Raw genomic sequence first — 12,432 nt, forward strand, 5'->3', positions numbered from 1 at the left:
TGACACATTGATGCCTAAGGCCAAAACACTAGGAACCACGCAGAGGTGCATCAATTCGGTAGCTTCCAGAGCTGTTCGTTGGATTGGAATTTACAATACCGGAAAAAGAAATGCCGACGCCGGTCACTCTTGATTTGAAAGTGCGGAGCTCGATCCGTTGACTATTGAGACTTGCGTGGTGTATTTAGTTTTTTCTATAATTTTTTTCTTTGCTTTTTTTTTTTTTAGCGTGTACTCTTTAAATGTATTCCGAACAATTATTAATGGAAGGAAGGTTTGATTTTTGTTCAAGAATGTTTTGCCAAATTTTTCAAATATGATTTGAAAGATTGATGATGGTGGTGGTTGCTTCACAGTGAGAATTTGATAAGTGATGAGGGTTGAGAGAGGGAAAAAAAGTTCACAGTCACATGCTTATAGTTTTATATTTTATTTATTGAGTTTTTCTTTTTAAATTTTAATGAGGTGTCATCTTTTTCGTGGTTGTGTTTAAATGTGACCTGATGGGGCTGTGTCTATACAAAACTTTCTCCTGATTTTGTCTCCACGAAACCGAAGAGGAACCCCTCCTCACCTGTACATTAACTCCCCTAGTAATGGCAAATAGCTGTAACAATCTTGGTTCTGGATAAAAGAAAAGAAAAAGAACTTGGTCATATTGCGGGGCGTACATCCAAAAGGTCTTAGTTAAGCATTCAGTCCCATGCTGAATTCTGCTACCCTCAAGATTTTCAAGACACAAATAGTGGAAATGCCTTTCAGACATTCCAAAGCTAAAGTGGAGAAAGACAACTTTGGCAGGCTACAGGAGAATCAACAAAATATAACCACACAAGATATGTACTTAAAAGCATGGCTAGTTTCTAGAGGAAGATATCTAGAAGGAACATATATAAATATATGTACATGTCATCGTCTTTTGCATGATTGGGTGATCTATTACAATTTTATATATATCCTTTTCTTGTGGAGGAAACCAGCAAAAAGACCCCAGAATAAAATCTCAACTATTACAAAGGCCAGTGTACCCCACCTTTTGGAATGAAATATGATCTGCATTAAAGCTTCACTGGCGTCAACCTGCATAGTAAATTACCAACTTAACTAATCAAGTATGAGAAGGTATTTCCAGTAACATCAATGTCTCCCTCCACCAAAAAATGCAGTTGTGACAAATTTAGGAATGCTTATGTTAGTATTTAGGAATAGCAGTTTAGTTCTAAATCCAAAGAGAAAATTACAAAAATCTAAGATGGGGGATGCTAACTCTATTGGTAAAAATTAATCTTCAAAGGAAAAACAAGTTCGAGCTTAAATAACTTAAAATGAAAGAGGAGATATTCAAAGAATCATTGGGAAACAAACATTACCAAATTATTTTCAGGAGAATGCCAATAGAAACCCTGGATAACTGCTGGGAAAATGTCACAAGCTGCCAATGCATATACAACAAGAGCATTCATTCCCATCCATTGCAGTAAAACTGTAGGCTTTCTGAGATGTTCTATGTCAACCTGCAAGAAAATATGTTTTGATGAGGTTGCAGGTTTTTAAACATTTGCCAGTGATTACAGTCATTTAATTCGCTTGAACAATTACAAATAGCATCAGGCAATACAAGTCAAGCCAACCTATATGTGTTAGAAATCATGTAATTGTAGTAATTATAGTAATAATGTAAATAGGGCAGATTATATATTTATGTAATATTTTAATTAGAGTAACCGTATATTCTTGTCATTAATTGTAATTCCCCTTGCATTTATGACTCCTAATATAAATATATGCTTCAGTGTCTAATTCAGATAAGAATTCATCCATATGCCCATTTTCCTCCCTAATATCATTGCCAAAACCTCACAAACATCATTGCCAAAACCTCACAAACATCATTGCCCAGAGACAATTTCAAGGCACTATGGCTAAATATTTGGCAGAGGAATGCCAGACATTTGATTCCACTACCTCTGTTATACACAATGGTAATTCCTTTGTTGGCATCTCTCACCCTACATCTCTTTGCACGTGACTCATTATTCACTAATGTGTTTTTATTAGGACCGTTAGATGACAAAAGAATCAATGATTGAGGATGGGTGTAACACTTCAAAATTACACTAGTGTAATTTGATCTCAGTCCTATATATATGTGTGTGTGTGTGTGTGTAAGAGCTGGCTATGACTTGATATTTACAAAATAAAATTCAAGTTGTATTACAAACAAACAATAATAGTAAAGCACAGAGCTATAAAAATTATTATTGTTAATCACAATTAGTGGCAACATCCTAATAGACATAATCTTATACGTTCTATTTGGACTTTCAAACTTGAGGCCAAGCTTAAGTAGTGTAAATTTGGAGTTTGGAATTGCCAAGAGAAGTTGCGGCCAGGACTCTATCAGCTATTAAGAACAGAATGTCACTATTATTTTCTTTCTCTTTTTTTTTTTTTTTGCTGTATTGTGTGGGTTAACAAATGGGCTCAACAATTGGTGGACTAGGTGATTAACCGCATGAATACCAGCCTACTACCTTTTGCTCATCACGGGAACATTCATTTGCCTATTATCTCTTTTTTAAACTAGGATATAGATTATTTCCACTTACGACACACGGATGAACTTACAATGTAATAGATAGCAGTCAAGACTAAGCCTGATGCCCCTGCAGTGATACACGTGTAGCTTAATGTGTACAGTGCTTTTGATAAAGGCATTCCTGAAAAACTATACAGTTGTTAGAGAATAGAACCTATTGATCTTAAGAAATTTAGAATTAGATAGTACCTAAGATCTCCAGAATGTATCCTATGAGCAATAGAGAGAAGGAAAACACAGACCAAAGAAGTACCCTCTGCTTGTGGCCCTGAATGGACAAGAAAGGAGTTGAATCATAAAAAATATACATATCCTAGGGTCAAATTTTAAATCTTCCACCTAAGGCACTGAGATTGGATTCTGGTAGAAGATAAAAAGGAATCATAATCCAGACCTGCAAATGTACAATTATGTGCCCATATTGCAATCCCATGAAACAAGTAATTGCAGCCATCAGTGAACTGGAAGAGTTCAGAAAATCAATTAGCAAACATTACATCAATAAAATTTAAAAATGCCAATCTAATCTCAGATAAAAAATACCCATACATGAGAGAACAGTGAAAATACATCAACATAACATAAACCAAGCACTTTGCAAAACTCAATAAAATAAAATATCTTGATTATTGGTGACTCAAATTATAAGATGTAACGATAGTTTTGATGCCACTATAATACTTATAAAAGAAAGGATAAAAGGAGGGAGCAGGGAATGCTTTTCGACCTCAAAATACCCTCTGGGTCAAATGGTGCAAGGCACCATCCAGGTGAATCTGGAGGCAAGGGTCCATAGTCAGGAGAATTGACACTACACTCCTGAAAATGAAAAAAAAGGTCAAGAATAAGATCATCTAATAGATAAGAAAATGAAATTTGAGGTGGCAATAGATTCAATGCAGGAGTTACCCGAGAGGGTAAATAACCTTTGTTCTTATGTACACAGGACGCTGGTACATATGATCTTCACCAAGAATTAATCTATCAATAAATCCCACAACATTACAAGGAGGTTCAAGACTGCCCCTCACTTCACAATGAACCTGGCAAACAAATATGGTATGTTGAGTTTATTCCCCATGATAAAGAAAATACCAAACAACAAAACGTTTTTCCCCCACTAAGTAGGGAGAGTTATAAAAAATAAAAATGACATATAATTTAAAAAATAATAATAATAAACAAGAAAAATAAGCCATCATAATGCATGAATAATGAAATGCCAATCACCATAATGTGACACAACATACATCTGTATCCTACTAATCTGTAATGTTTGTTTATGAATATTACTCTCTAGATTATTATTTTCTCAGTCCATTAAGTACACTTAATCATTTTTACATAGCATGATGCATGGACGCTAGCCTGAGAGGGTTTCATCATTTTATGGCATGCAAACCTAAAATTCCATTTTAAAAAATGAAAAGCCATGTATTATCAACGAGATGGTTTGTGCTATTTGGAAGTACAAAACTGAAGCTCACATGCCATCCAACACTACAGAACTACTTGATGGTTTAAGCAAATTTCCAAGGTAGTTGTTTGGTCCATAGTTCAATAGCTCAAACTTCTAATGGAATTTTAGAATGTAGGATGTGATATAGACTTATAGTAATTAGATTTGCAGTGATAAGAGCCTAAGAGGTTTTGCCTTGCATCTAGTTTAGCTCTATGTAATTATAAATGTCGTAAGTTCACAACAATTTTCCTATTGATTAACCAAGCAACTTATTTAACAAACAGAAGGGGAGACTAAATATGCAATTCTATCTCTAAACAAAGTACAAAAAAATAGAAAGCACTCTAATCAATGAGAATTAACAATGATCAAGATAGAGCTCAATCAATACCTCTACTATTATAAGAGAGTTTCTTATTCAACAATATAGGGGAAGGGGTTTATTAATTATGTGGTTGACAGCTGCCACAAAGGAAGGATTGACAATCAGCAATAAGAACCCAAATTAAATGTTGACTCTATCTACATTAGGGAATAAATCAAAAGTAAAGAAAGCAATCAGATCTCACGACTCATGAGGATTGACAAGGACAGAGCTCAATCAAAATCCCTACTATATTATAAGCGTTGCTTTTTCAACAGAATTGGTGGGGGCGGGGGACAAATTATATATCTTGACACAGATTCCACAAAGGATATCAGCAATAAGAAACCAAATTACATGTTGACTTCATCTATTGTACATAATGAGTCATAATATGTGCACAAGAAATCATAAACCAAAACTTCAGTAAAAAAAAAAAAGTCATGATACATCTTTCATCATTCAATAAAACAAATTGACAAAACCCTCACGTTTTGAATAATTGATAGATGACTGGAGTCACTGGACGAAAGCAAATTAGAATGTTTGAATTTCCAATTCGGAACATAAAGACCGTAGAGCAAACAAAGGTACACTGAGCAAAGTAAGATAGAAAACATCCTGCAGAATGAAACAAGCAGTTAGCACCAAAAAATAATATCATAAGGCAAGCAAAAGGCAGTGCCCACAGAAGTTAATTTTGACACTTAGATGCAGAGAGCTAGTATCTTGGATCAATTAAAGTAACCTGGATTATTTATATTTATTTATTTTTGCAAACGTGGTAGCTTGAAAAGTTTATAAAAGATATTTTCAGCCTTTTGTTTATTATATAGGGTAGGCAGTTGGCCTAACAATATGAAGGGAAATTTCTAATGATTCACAACTAGTCACATGAACGATGAACCTTTTGTGACAAAGTTCAGTCGCAAGTTGCAACATTAATTTATATTGAATTGTAAGGTTCTAGTGATGGCTTTCACATTTTCATCTCAAGAGATTAAAATCCAATCAACAAAAGTTGAAACCAATTCAGAATACACAAGCAAAAGAAAGAAAAATACATATCTTAATCAAGTTTGTCATCTTACGATCCAGCATAGTGAACCATATATCAAAGAGATCCATGACACATGACAAAAATGTTCATTTCATATGAAAATGTCAAAATAAAAAAAAATTAAGGTCATTATAGAACCCAAAGTAATATGCATCATTTCATGATTCAGGTCACATAATCTGCATTGATATGTAGTGAGTATTAGCACAAAATAACTCATCTACTAAACAAACTGATATAAGAAAATGACAAAGAAACGTGGCATTATTATGCATATTTTATATTGACATTCAACATAGAAATTGAAACTTTTAATTGCCATGCTCAGTCCCTTGAAAGAACTAAACACAAGAAAAGTAAACTCACCACTGAATGGAGTATTTCCTCACAAAACCTGCAGGTGAGTCAACCAAAATATTATGGTTTACAAGCCAAATCTCTGATATCGAGGCAAAGAAATATCCAATAGATATCCTCTGCATACCATAAAGGAAATTATGTATCAAACTGTAAACACATTTTATAAAACTAAAGCAAAGGTAATTGATTATTTTCTTAGTTGACCTTTTTTCTTGGTAGAAATAACTATGCCCTATCACAGTACAACCAATTTCAATGACTAAATGACTCTTCTACTTGTCACAAATCTGTAACCATCCTTAAGTTAAAGCATTACCGAGAAAACTTTGTATTCACTTCCCCAATACAGTACACCAAGCATTGATAATACAACAGACAAGAAGTGGCATTATAACAATGTTAAGTGCAATCACTTGTAAACCATAGATCAAACAGATAAGTTATTTAAGAAAACATCAATGAAACAGGTAATTGTCAGTGGCATGAAGGAAATCATAAAGAAAAGACTAACATGTACAACAATAATACCAGAACTATTGAATTAGACATAACTAAAAGAAAAAAGCCCAATAAGTTAGCAAGGGTTAACAACTTTACTGGTTCCAGCTACCTGAAGTACGCCAAGCCAGCGTATCTTGCTCAAATCAACTCCATACGTTAATTTGCCGTGCCCATGGAAATACCCACCTATGAATAAGTTTTAGTCAGAAACATTAAAGCAATGACTATCAGTTGCATAGCTTACACACACACACAGCTACAAAACAAGGATTTAATTACTACGAAAAACAAGATGCGAAGAAGTATACATTAGACTTTTGCCTGAAATATTTTAGCTGGTTGAGAAGGTAATGAAATGGAAGAAAAGCAGGTGAACATACCTTGAAGTAACAGTCCCAAAAGGAAAAGCTTAAGCGTCCTCGATATGACTTTCTTTGTGGCGTTGGGTTTGCTAGAGACTTTCTAAAATGCCATCCAAGAATTAGAACATTGTTCAAAATTTCGGTTCTTTCATCATTTGCATGTCTATATATAAGAAAGCCACTAATACATACTATAATACAGTCCAGAGTCCAAAACATCACTATCGCAGCATAGGACAGTATCCTTAAAAAAAAAAAAGGCGAGAACGAGGTTTGGAAGATTTCGTACCTTGAATACCAGACCGATCGAAACGCCAACCACAAAGAGAAAAAACGGCATTACAAAATCGGCCAGTGTCACTCCAAACCATGGAGAATGATTCAAGGACGGGAATGCCCTTCCCACATTATCAACTAATATCATCAACTGCATCAAAATTTAAGCGATTCATTATACTTTTAATGCAAGGAGGAACAACTAGATTCAAGTTATTGCTAAGTAGCTCAACTAAGCACAATCACAAAATGGATAGAATTAACTAACTGTCAACTGACATTAAAATTAAAAATATTCAAATAATAGTCTTATTAGCTAATTAATTTGCTTCCCCTTAATGCTAAGCTAGTAAATACTGTTATTTATTTTGTATTGACAACTATAAAGAACCGTCCTCAATCAGTGGCGGTTTGGAAGTAATAATAAACATGAAATAATTGAAGAGAAATAGTGGGGGCGAACCGCAACAGTTAGACCGCGGAAGACATCGAGAGAAGAAAGGCGTTGATTAGGAAGAGAAAGAGAGGATGTATCTGTAGGATTGGATTGTGGCAAAGGACAGATTGAGATAGTGTCTTCATTTTGATGAACGATGAGAATTGAGGAACCTAAATCATGGCCGATAAGAGGTCTTCTTTCTTCTTCTTCTACCTCACTTGACATTTTCCTCCAACTTCCAAGTCTCAGATGAGGTTGTTTTAGTATTTTCCTCGTTTGGCGGGCGCTCCTTTATTTGGGCTATCGGAGTTGGGTTGGGTATGACTTGCCTCCAATTTAATTGGCCCATTTTAACAGTTTCTTTTTTTCTTTATAATTTATTTTTTTATCGGAGAAAATCAAAAACTATATTATCTGATTTATAATAATCTAAACACTTTGCTCAAATTAAACCTAACTAACGGTATACTATGAATATAAAATATAAAAAGGCAAGAAGCATTTCATTTCAAGACTCAAGTCCACAATTTGATAGGCTTCATCACATAAGTTCTTAAAACTAAAAAAATGTCAAATAAGTCACTAAACTAAACTAATATTATTTTATTCTTTAAAAATATGTTAATATTATCATTTGAATCACACTTTTTTTTAATTTTAAATTGACGTGATTGTCAATTTGGACTTTTAAAGTTATTTTTTCAATTTCTTGATTCAAAAACTAATGTCATAGTACCTTCTAATTTGAAGAACTAAGGTGATTGCTTAGTGTTTACCAATGTTGTTAAATAATAATTATAATGTCGCCATAACACTATAATAGTATAATGTAACATTTTTTCACCCCTTCGCCATAGCCAATTTGTAAAAGAAGGCATGCTATGGCAGCGCCATATGGCAGAATGGCATCTTTATGACAGAATTTTGGCCAACCTCCATTGATAACCTTGTCGTTTACTCATTTCATTTTCTTGTCAACTTGACTTAGGTATGTGAAAAAAAAAATCCAACCAAACTAAATTTAACAAATTAAATCATTTAAAATTTGTTAAACCGGACCGAGTTATTATTTGGATTTAGATAACATGTTTAATGCACTGAAACAAACTAATCAAATGCACTCCTCTATTATAAACTAATCAATACAAGCTTAGCTTATTTCACTGTCTTTCGGTCAAATGAATCTGTAATACAAGCTTCATTAATTCGACCATCCTCAGACCTCAATCATAGTTGTCGTTCCATTATTCTATCTCCTACTTTAGTGAAGCGCAAGACGCCTTGCAGCATCCAAAAGCTTGCCCAGTCTTTCTGCAACCATAGTCAAAGTTGCATCACTCTAGCAGAAAGCAAACCTGACGTATCTCTTCTGATAGTTTAAGTTAGAAACTTCATTTGATGATAAGTTTGTATGAAAAAATCCTTGTCCTGGAACAGCCACTACCCCTGCTTCTAGTATTAGCTTCTTAACAAATTCTACCTGTGAACAAAAAAACATTTATTGCTAGAAAGAAACAATAGAATAATGGACTTATGTATTGCAGAAAAATCCAACTTAAATGGACTTAAGGACTAATGACCGTTGAAATAGTTCTTACACTAATATCTAGTAGAAGAGAGTAAAGAATGCACATACATCTGAAAGAGGGCAATTATCAGGAAGCTCAGCAAATAAGAAGAAGGAATCCTGAGGTATAAACTCTATTTTAAAACCTACTCCACCTAGCAACTTGATGATATAGTCTCTTTTTGATTGATAGTCCTGCATACATTAAAAAAATATATATAGCTTTGTTGTCTTTGAGGAGGTGAGTCAATAATGCCATCAAAATTCTACTTCTAGTTGTATAGAACAACCACTAGTACCATGTCTCCTCAAATGTACTTTTGACTCTTACCCTTCTGAGTGATTCAAAGTATTCAGGGGGACTTCTCAAAGCAGTCAATGCAGCTTCCTGAAAAGGTGCTGGAGCATAATCTGTAACCCTTCCGTCAATATTTCTGATAGCAGACGCAAGAAAAGCTGGTGCAATTGCCCATCCAACTCTCCAACCTGATACATGACATACCAACAGTGACTTAAAGGCATTCTTTATGGCAATGATGAAAACTTCCAGTGTAGTTTAGTTCATGCAGCTTAGACCGGTTACCTGTGACACTGAATGATTTTGGCAAAGAAGACGTTATAATTGTCCGCTCTTGCATTCCAGGAAATGAGGCCAGGGATATATGTTTTAGGTTGTCATACGTTATATGCTCGTATACCTACATAAAGAATCCAAAAGAAGGCAAAAACATTACATTGTTTAAATACTAGACAAATATTCTACTCTTGCAAATTTGAAATTCCCAGTATTTTTTTTTTTTTTGTGATTATGCATTCATGCAGAGAGAAGTACCATGATCCAAATTAAAAGCAAATAAAAAAATGATAGCTTTGTCGAAGACAAATCAATTAATAGCAAAAGAAAAATATATATTGTCATGAGATGGTAAGCCTGTATAAGTTGTGTTGTGACCCCCTAAAACTACATATATGTGCTCTAGCCTCTAGGGCATATTCCATTAATTACACTAAATAGAAGAGGCAGAAGAAGATTCATATAGAACATGTATATCTAATTATTTTAATTCATCCCACAAATAACATGTTTAAATCCTGGAATTGAAGTTCTATCAGTACCAAGTAAAGGAGTGTCATACTTCATCTGTTATAGCCAGGAAATTCCGGCTGCAGTATCCCAGCAATAATCTCAAGTTCCTCTTTTGTGAAAACTTTTCCTGTAGGATTGTGAGGACTGTTTAAACTTTATGTCAGCATTTTGTAGTTCATATCATGAGACTAAACATTTTTTCAAACATTGTGACGCATAGCAAAAAAACTTGAATTGATTGTCTTTATTATAACACAGTCACTTCAAGCATCCAAAATAATGAAAGAAAATCAAAGCATCTCCTCAATGCTTTACCCTTTTGATAGTAGTCTGTGAAAGAGAAATTTGGAACCACAGAAAAATGAAACACAAACAAAACACACCAAACTTCTTCAAGGATTGCAATGCCTCACAAAATCTGGGCATATCAGAGGCTAATCCTCGGGAGTTGGAAATCTTGACAACCATCAAAATACACAAAAAAGATAACGTGAATCATTAATGACATACAAAATTTCAAATGATTACAAAAGCTTAAACCATAAACTGATAGCACCAGCATTTCTTATTCACATTTTTATTTTATAAAAAGATTCACTCAATCGCTATTCTATTGATTGAAGGATGTCAAGGGGACTAATCTGAGGCTTCCCATGATGAGAATGAAGACCATCTAAAGTGGAGGGAATTATAAATTTGGATTTCTAACCTGTTCAGGACTATGGCTTTAGTTTTCTCAGTAAATGATCTGGGTAATTTGCTTGAATCCAGTGTCCATTGAGGCGGGTCAAGTGGCACGTGAATCTGTCCAATTATGAATACAAAATCAAACGGAAATTACATGATGTAATATCAATTACAACACATCCAGATACAACAAACATGCGAGCGGGACCATCCGAAGAATTGACACAACACCACATACCAAGCTGTACTATGAATCATTGTTCCTAAATCATAAGTAACATAATGAAACATACTTAAACAAGGTTCAAGATTGCAAGCTTCCTGGGACTCCCCCGGTCATGACAACACATCCTTCATACGTTTCATAGGAAGGGTCGAAAAGTATGACTTCGTCTCCCGGGTCAAGTGCTGTTTGAAACACAACATCTATGTAACCAACTCATAACCTTAAAGCTCGTAAACTAACCATATTACAAGAAGAGAACATATATACTTGCAAAGATTGCAGCTGCAAATGCCTCGCTTTGACCGCAGCAAATAGCTACGTCCTTAAGAGGGTCGATGTCTAAACCATGCATTTGCTTCACTATCTTGGCCAAGAGATCACATACACCTTGCAAGTGCCTCGATCGACTGAATTACAAAGAGTAGAGTAGTTTCCATCAATAGTTGAAAAAATGAAGATATATAAATTAACAATGAGTTTATGTTAGGAAAGCTACCTGTACTGGCTGGAGTCGGAAATGATGGCAGAAACGGCGGCGTTTTTGAGGTGAGGAGGGGCGGGGAAGCCCTCGGCGAGGTTGATGGCGTTGCATCTCTGAGCGAGCTGGGACAGTTCTTAAATGGAAGACGATGGTATCTTCTTTGCTGCACGTGACAACTTTCCTTCCATTATTATTATTTTCTCTGTTCTCTTCTTTCTTACTTCATCTCAGGTCTCAGCCATGCCTTATCTTTATCTGTCTGGAGATGGTTACAATTGCATTGCTTGGCCCTTGACCCGCTTTTAAAACGTACGTTAATTCCCATAACTATTCAAAAGTAAACAATATCATGCAATGGGAAGAAAAGCCATAAAAGACAAAAAGTAAATAAGGACACAAAAGATATGATAGGTGAAATAATTTAATAAAAAAAAACAGTAAAGAGAAATAGTGTCATTTTTTTTAATAAAAACTTGAATATTATAGAGTGTCTAAGTCACATTTTGAGGAGTATCAAGTATTGGATTTTTAGTAGAGCACTTTAATAACTAGTTTTTAAGGAAAGGGACCCAAATTTTTGGGAGCCTATTAATTTTATTTATTTTTAATTTAAATAAACAGAAATAAAATCAAAAAGATATATAAGAATCTTATTTATTTAATTCATTGATTGGAAAAGATAAAAAAAAATATAAATTATACAAATTTACTTTATAATAATAATAACTTTCAATTTAAAAATTAATATATTGTATTTTTTTATACTTTTATGTTACGTTAAAATTAGTAGTATTTAATATTAAAAATTAAAACAAATTATATATCTCTCTTAAATTTCTCTATTTTGTAGGAAAGATTCTTTCTATGGATCCCACCAAATTTTATTTTTTTACCTTATAAAATTATTGTTTTGAGTTTTTCTTCTTTTTTCACATCCCCCGCCCCCCTCAATCACACAAAT

At 34.1% G+C, this 12,432-nt stretch overlaps 1 protein-coding gene and 1 pseudogene across 2 annotated transcripts; both read right to left on the reverse strand.

The window, feature by feature from the left end:
• Positions 1-878: 878 nt before the first annotated feature.
• On the reverse strand, positions 879-7,694 carry LOC100802361 (heparan-alpha-glucosaminide N-acetyltransferase). Of its 2 annotated transcripts, XM_003535944.4 has the most exons (13): positions 7,448-7,694; positions 6,998-7,135; positions 6,727-6,808; positions 6,456-6,532; positions 5,852-5,961; positions 4,917-5,046; positions 3,526-3,642; positions 3,327-3,418; positions 2,994-3,060; positions 2,789-2,867; positions 2,629-2,720; positions 1,371-1,514; positions 879-1,080 (listed from the first exon to the last, which is right to left on the reverse strand). In XM_003535944.4, the coding sequence occupies exons 1-13, from the start codon at positions 7,646-7,648 to the stop codon at positions 940-942; spliced, it is 1,470 nt and encodes a 489-aa protein (XP_003535992.1). In that variant the 5' UTR covers positions 7,649-7,694; the 3' UTR covers positions 879-939. The 2 variants fall into 2 exon arrangements, with proteins under 2 accessions (XP_003535992.1, XP_025979800.1); XM_026124015.2 differs by lacking the exon at positions 7,448-7,694 and having other exon boundaries at positions 6,727-6,804; positions 6,998-7,130.
• A 990-nt stretch (positions 7,695-8,684) lies between these two features.
• On the reverse strand, positions 8,685-11,659 carry LOC100787542 (probable N-succinyldiaminopimelate aminotransferase DapC; annotated as a pseudogene).
• Positions 11,660-12,432: the final 773 nt, after the last annotated feature.

Source organism: Glycine max, chromosome 10, assembly GCF_000004515.6.
Source record: "Glycine max cultivar Williams 82 chromosome 10, Glycine_max_v4.0, whole genome shotgun sequence".
Taxonomy (NCBI): Eukaryota; Viridiplantae; Streptophyta; class Magnoliopsida; order Fabales; family Fabaceae; genus Glycine; species Glycine max.

Bases quoted from the DNA above. Each gene is read 5' to 3' on its own strand.
- LOC100802361 (XM_003535944.4), bottom strand. From the start codon at position 7,648: ATGTCAAGTGAGGTAGAAGAAGAAGAAAGAAGACCTCTTATCGGCCAT. The intron at 3,419-3,525 runs GTTATTTACCCT...TTTCATTTTCAG, and splicing joins CTGTGTACATAAGAACAAAG to GAGTGTAGTGTCAATTCTCC. The intron at 2,721-2,788 runs GTACTATCTAAT...ATAGTTTTTCAG, and splicing joins ATACATTCTGGAGATCTTAG to GAATGCCTTTATCAAAAGCA.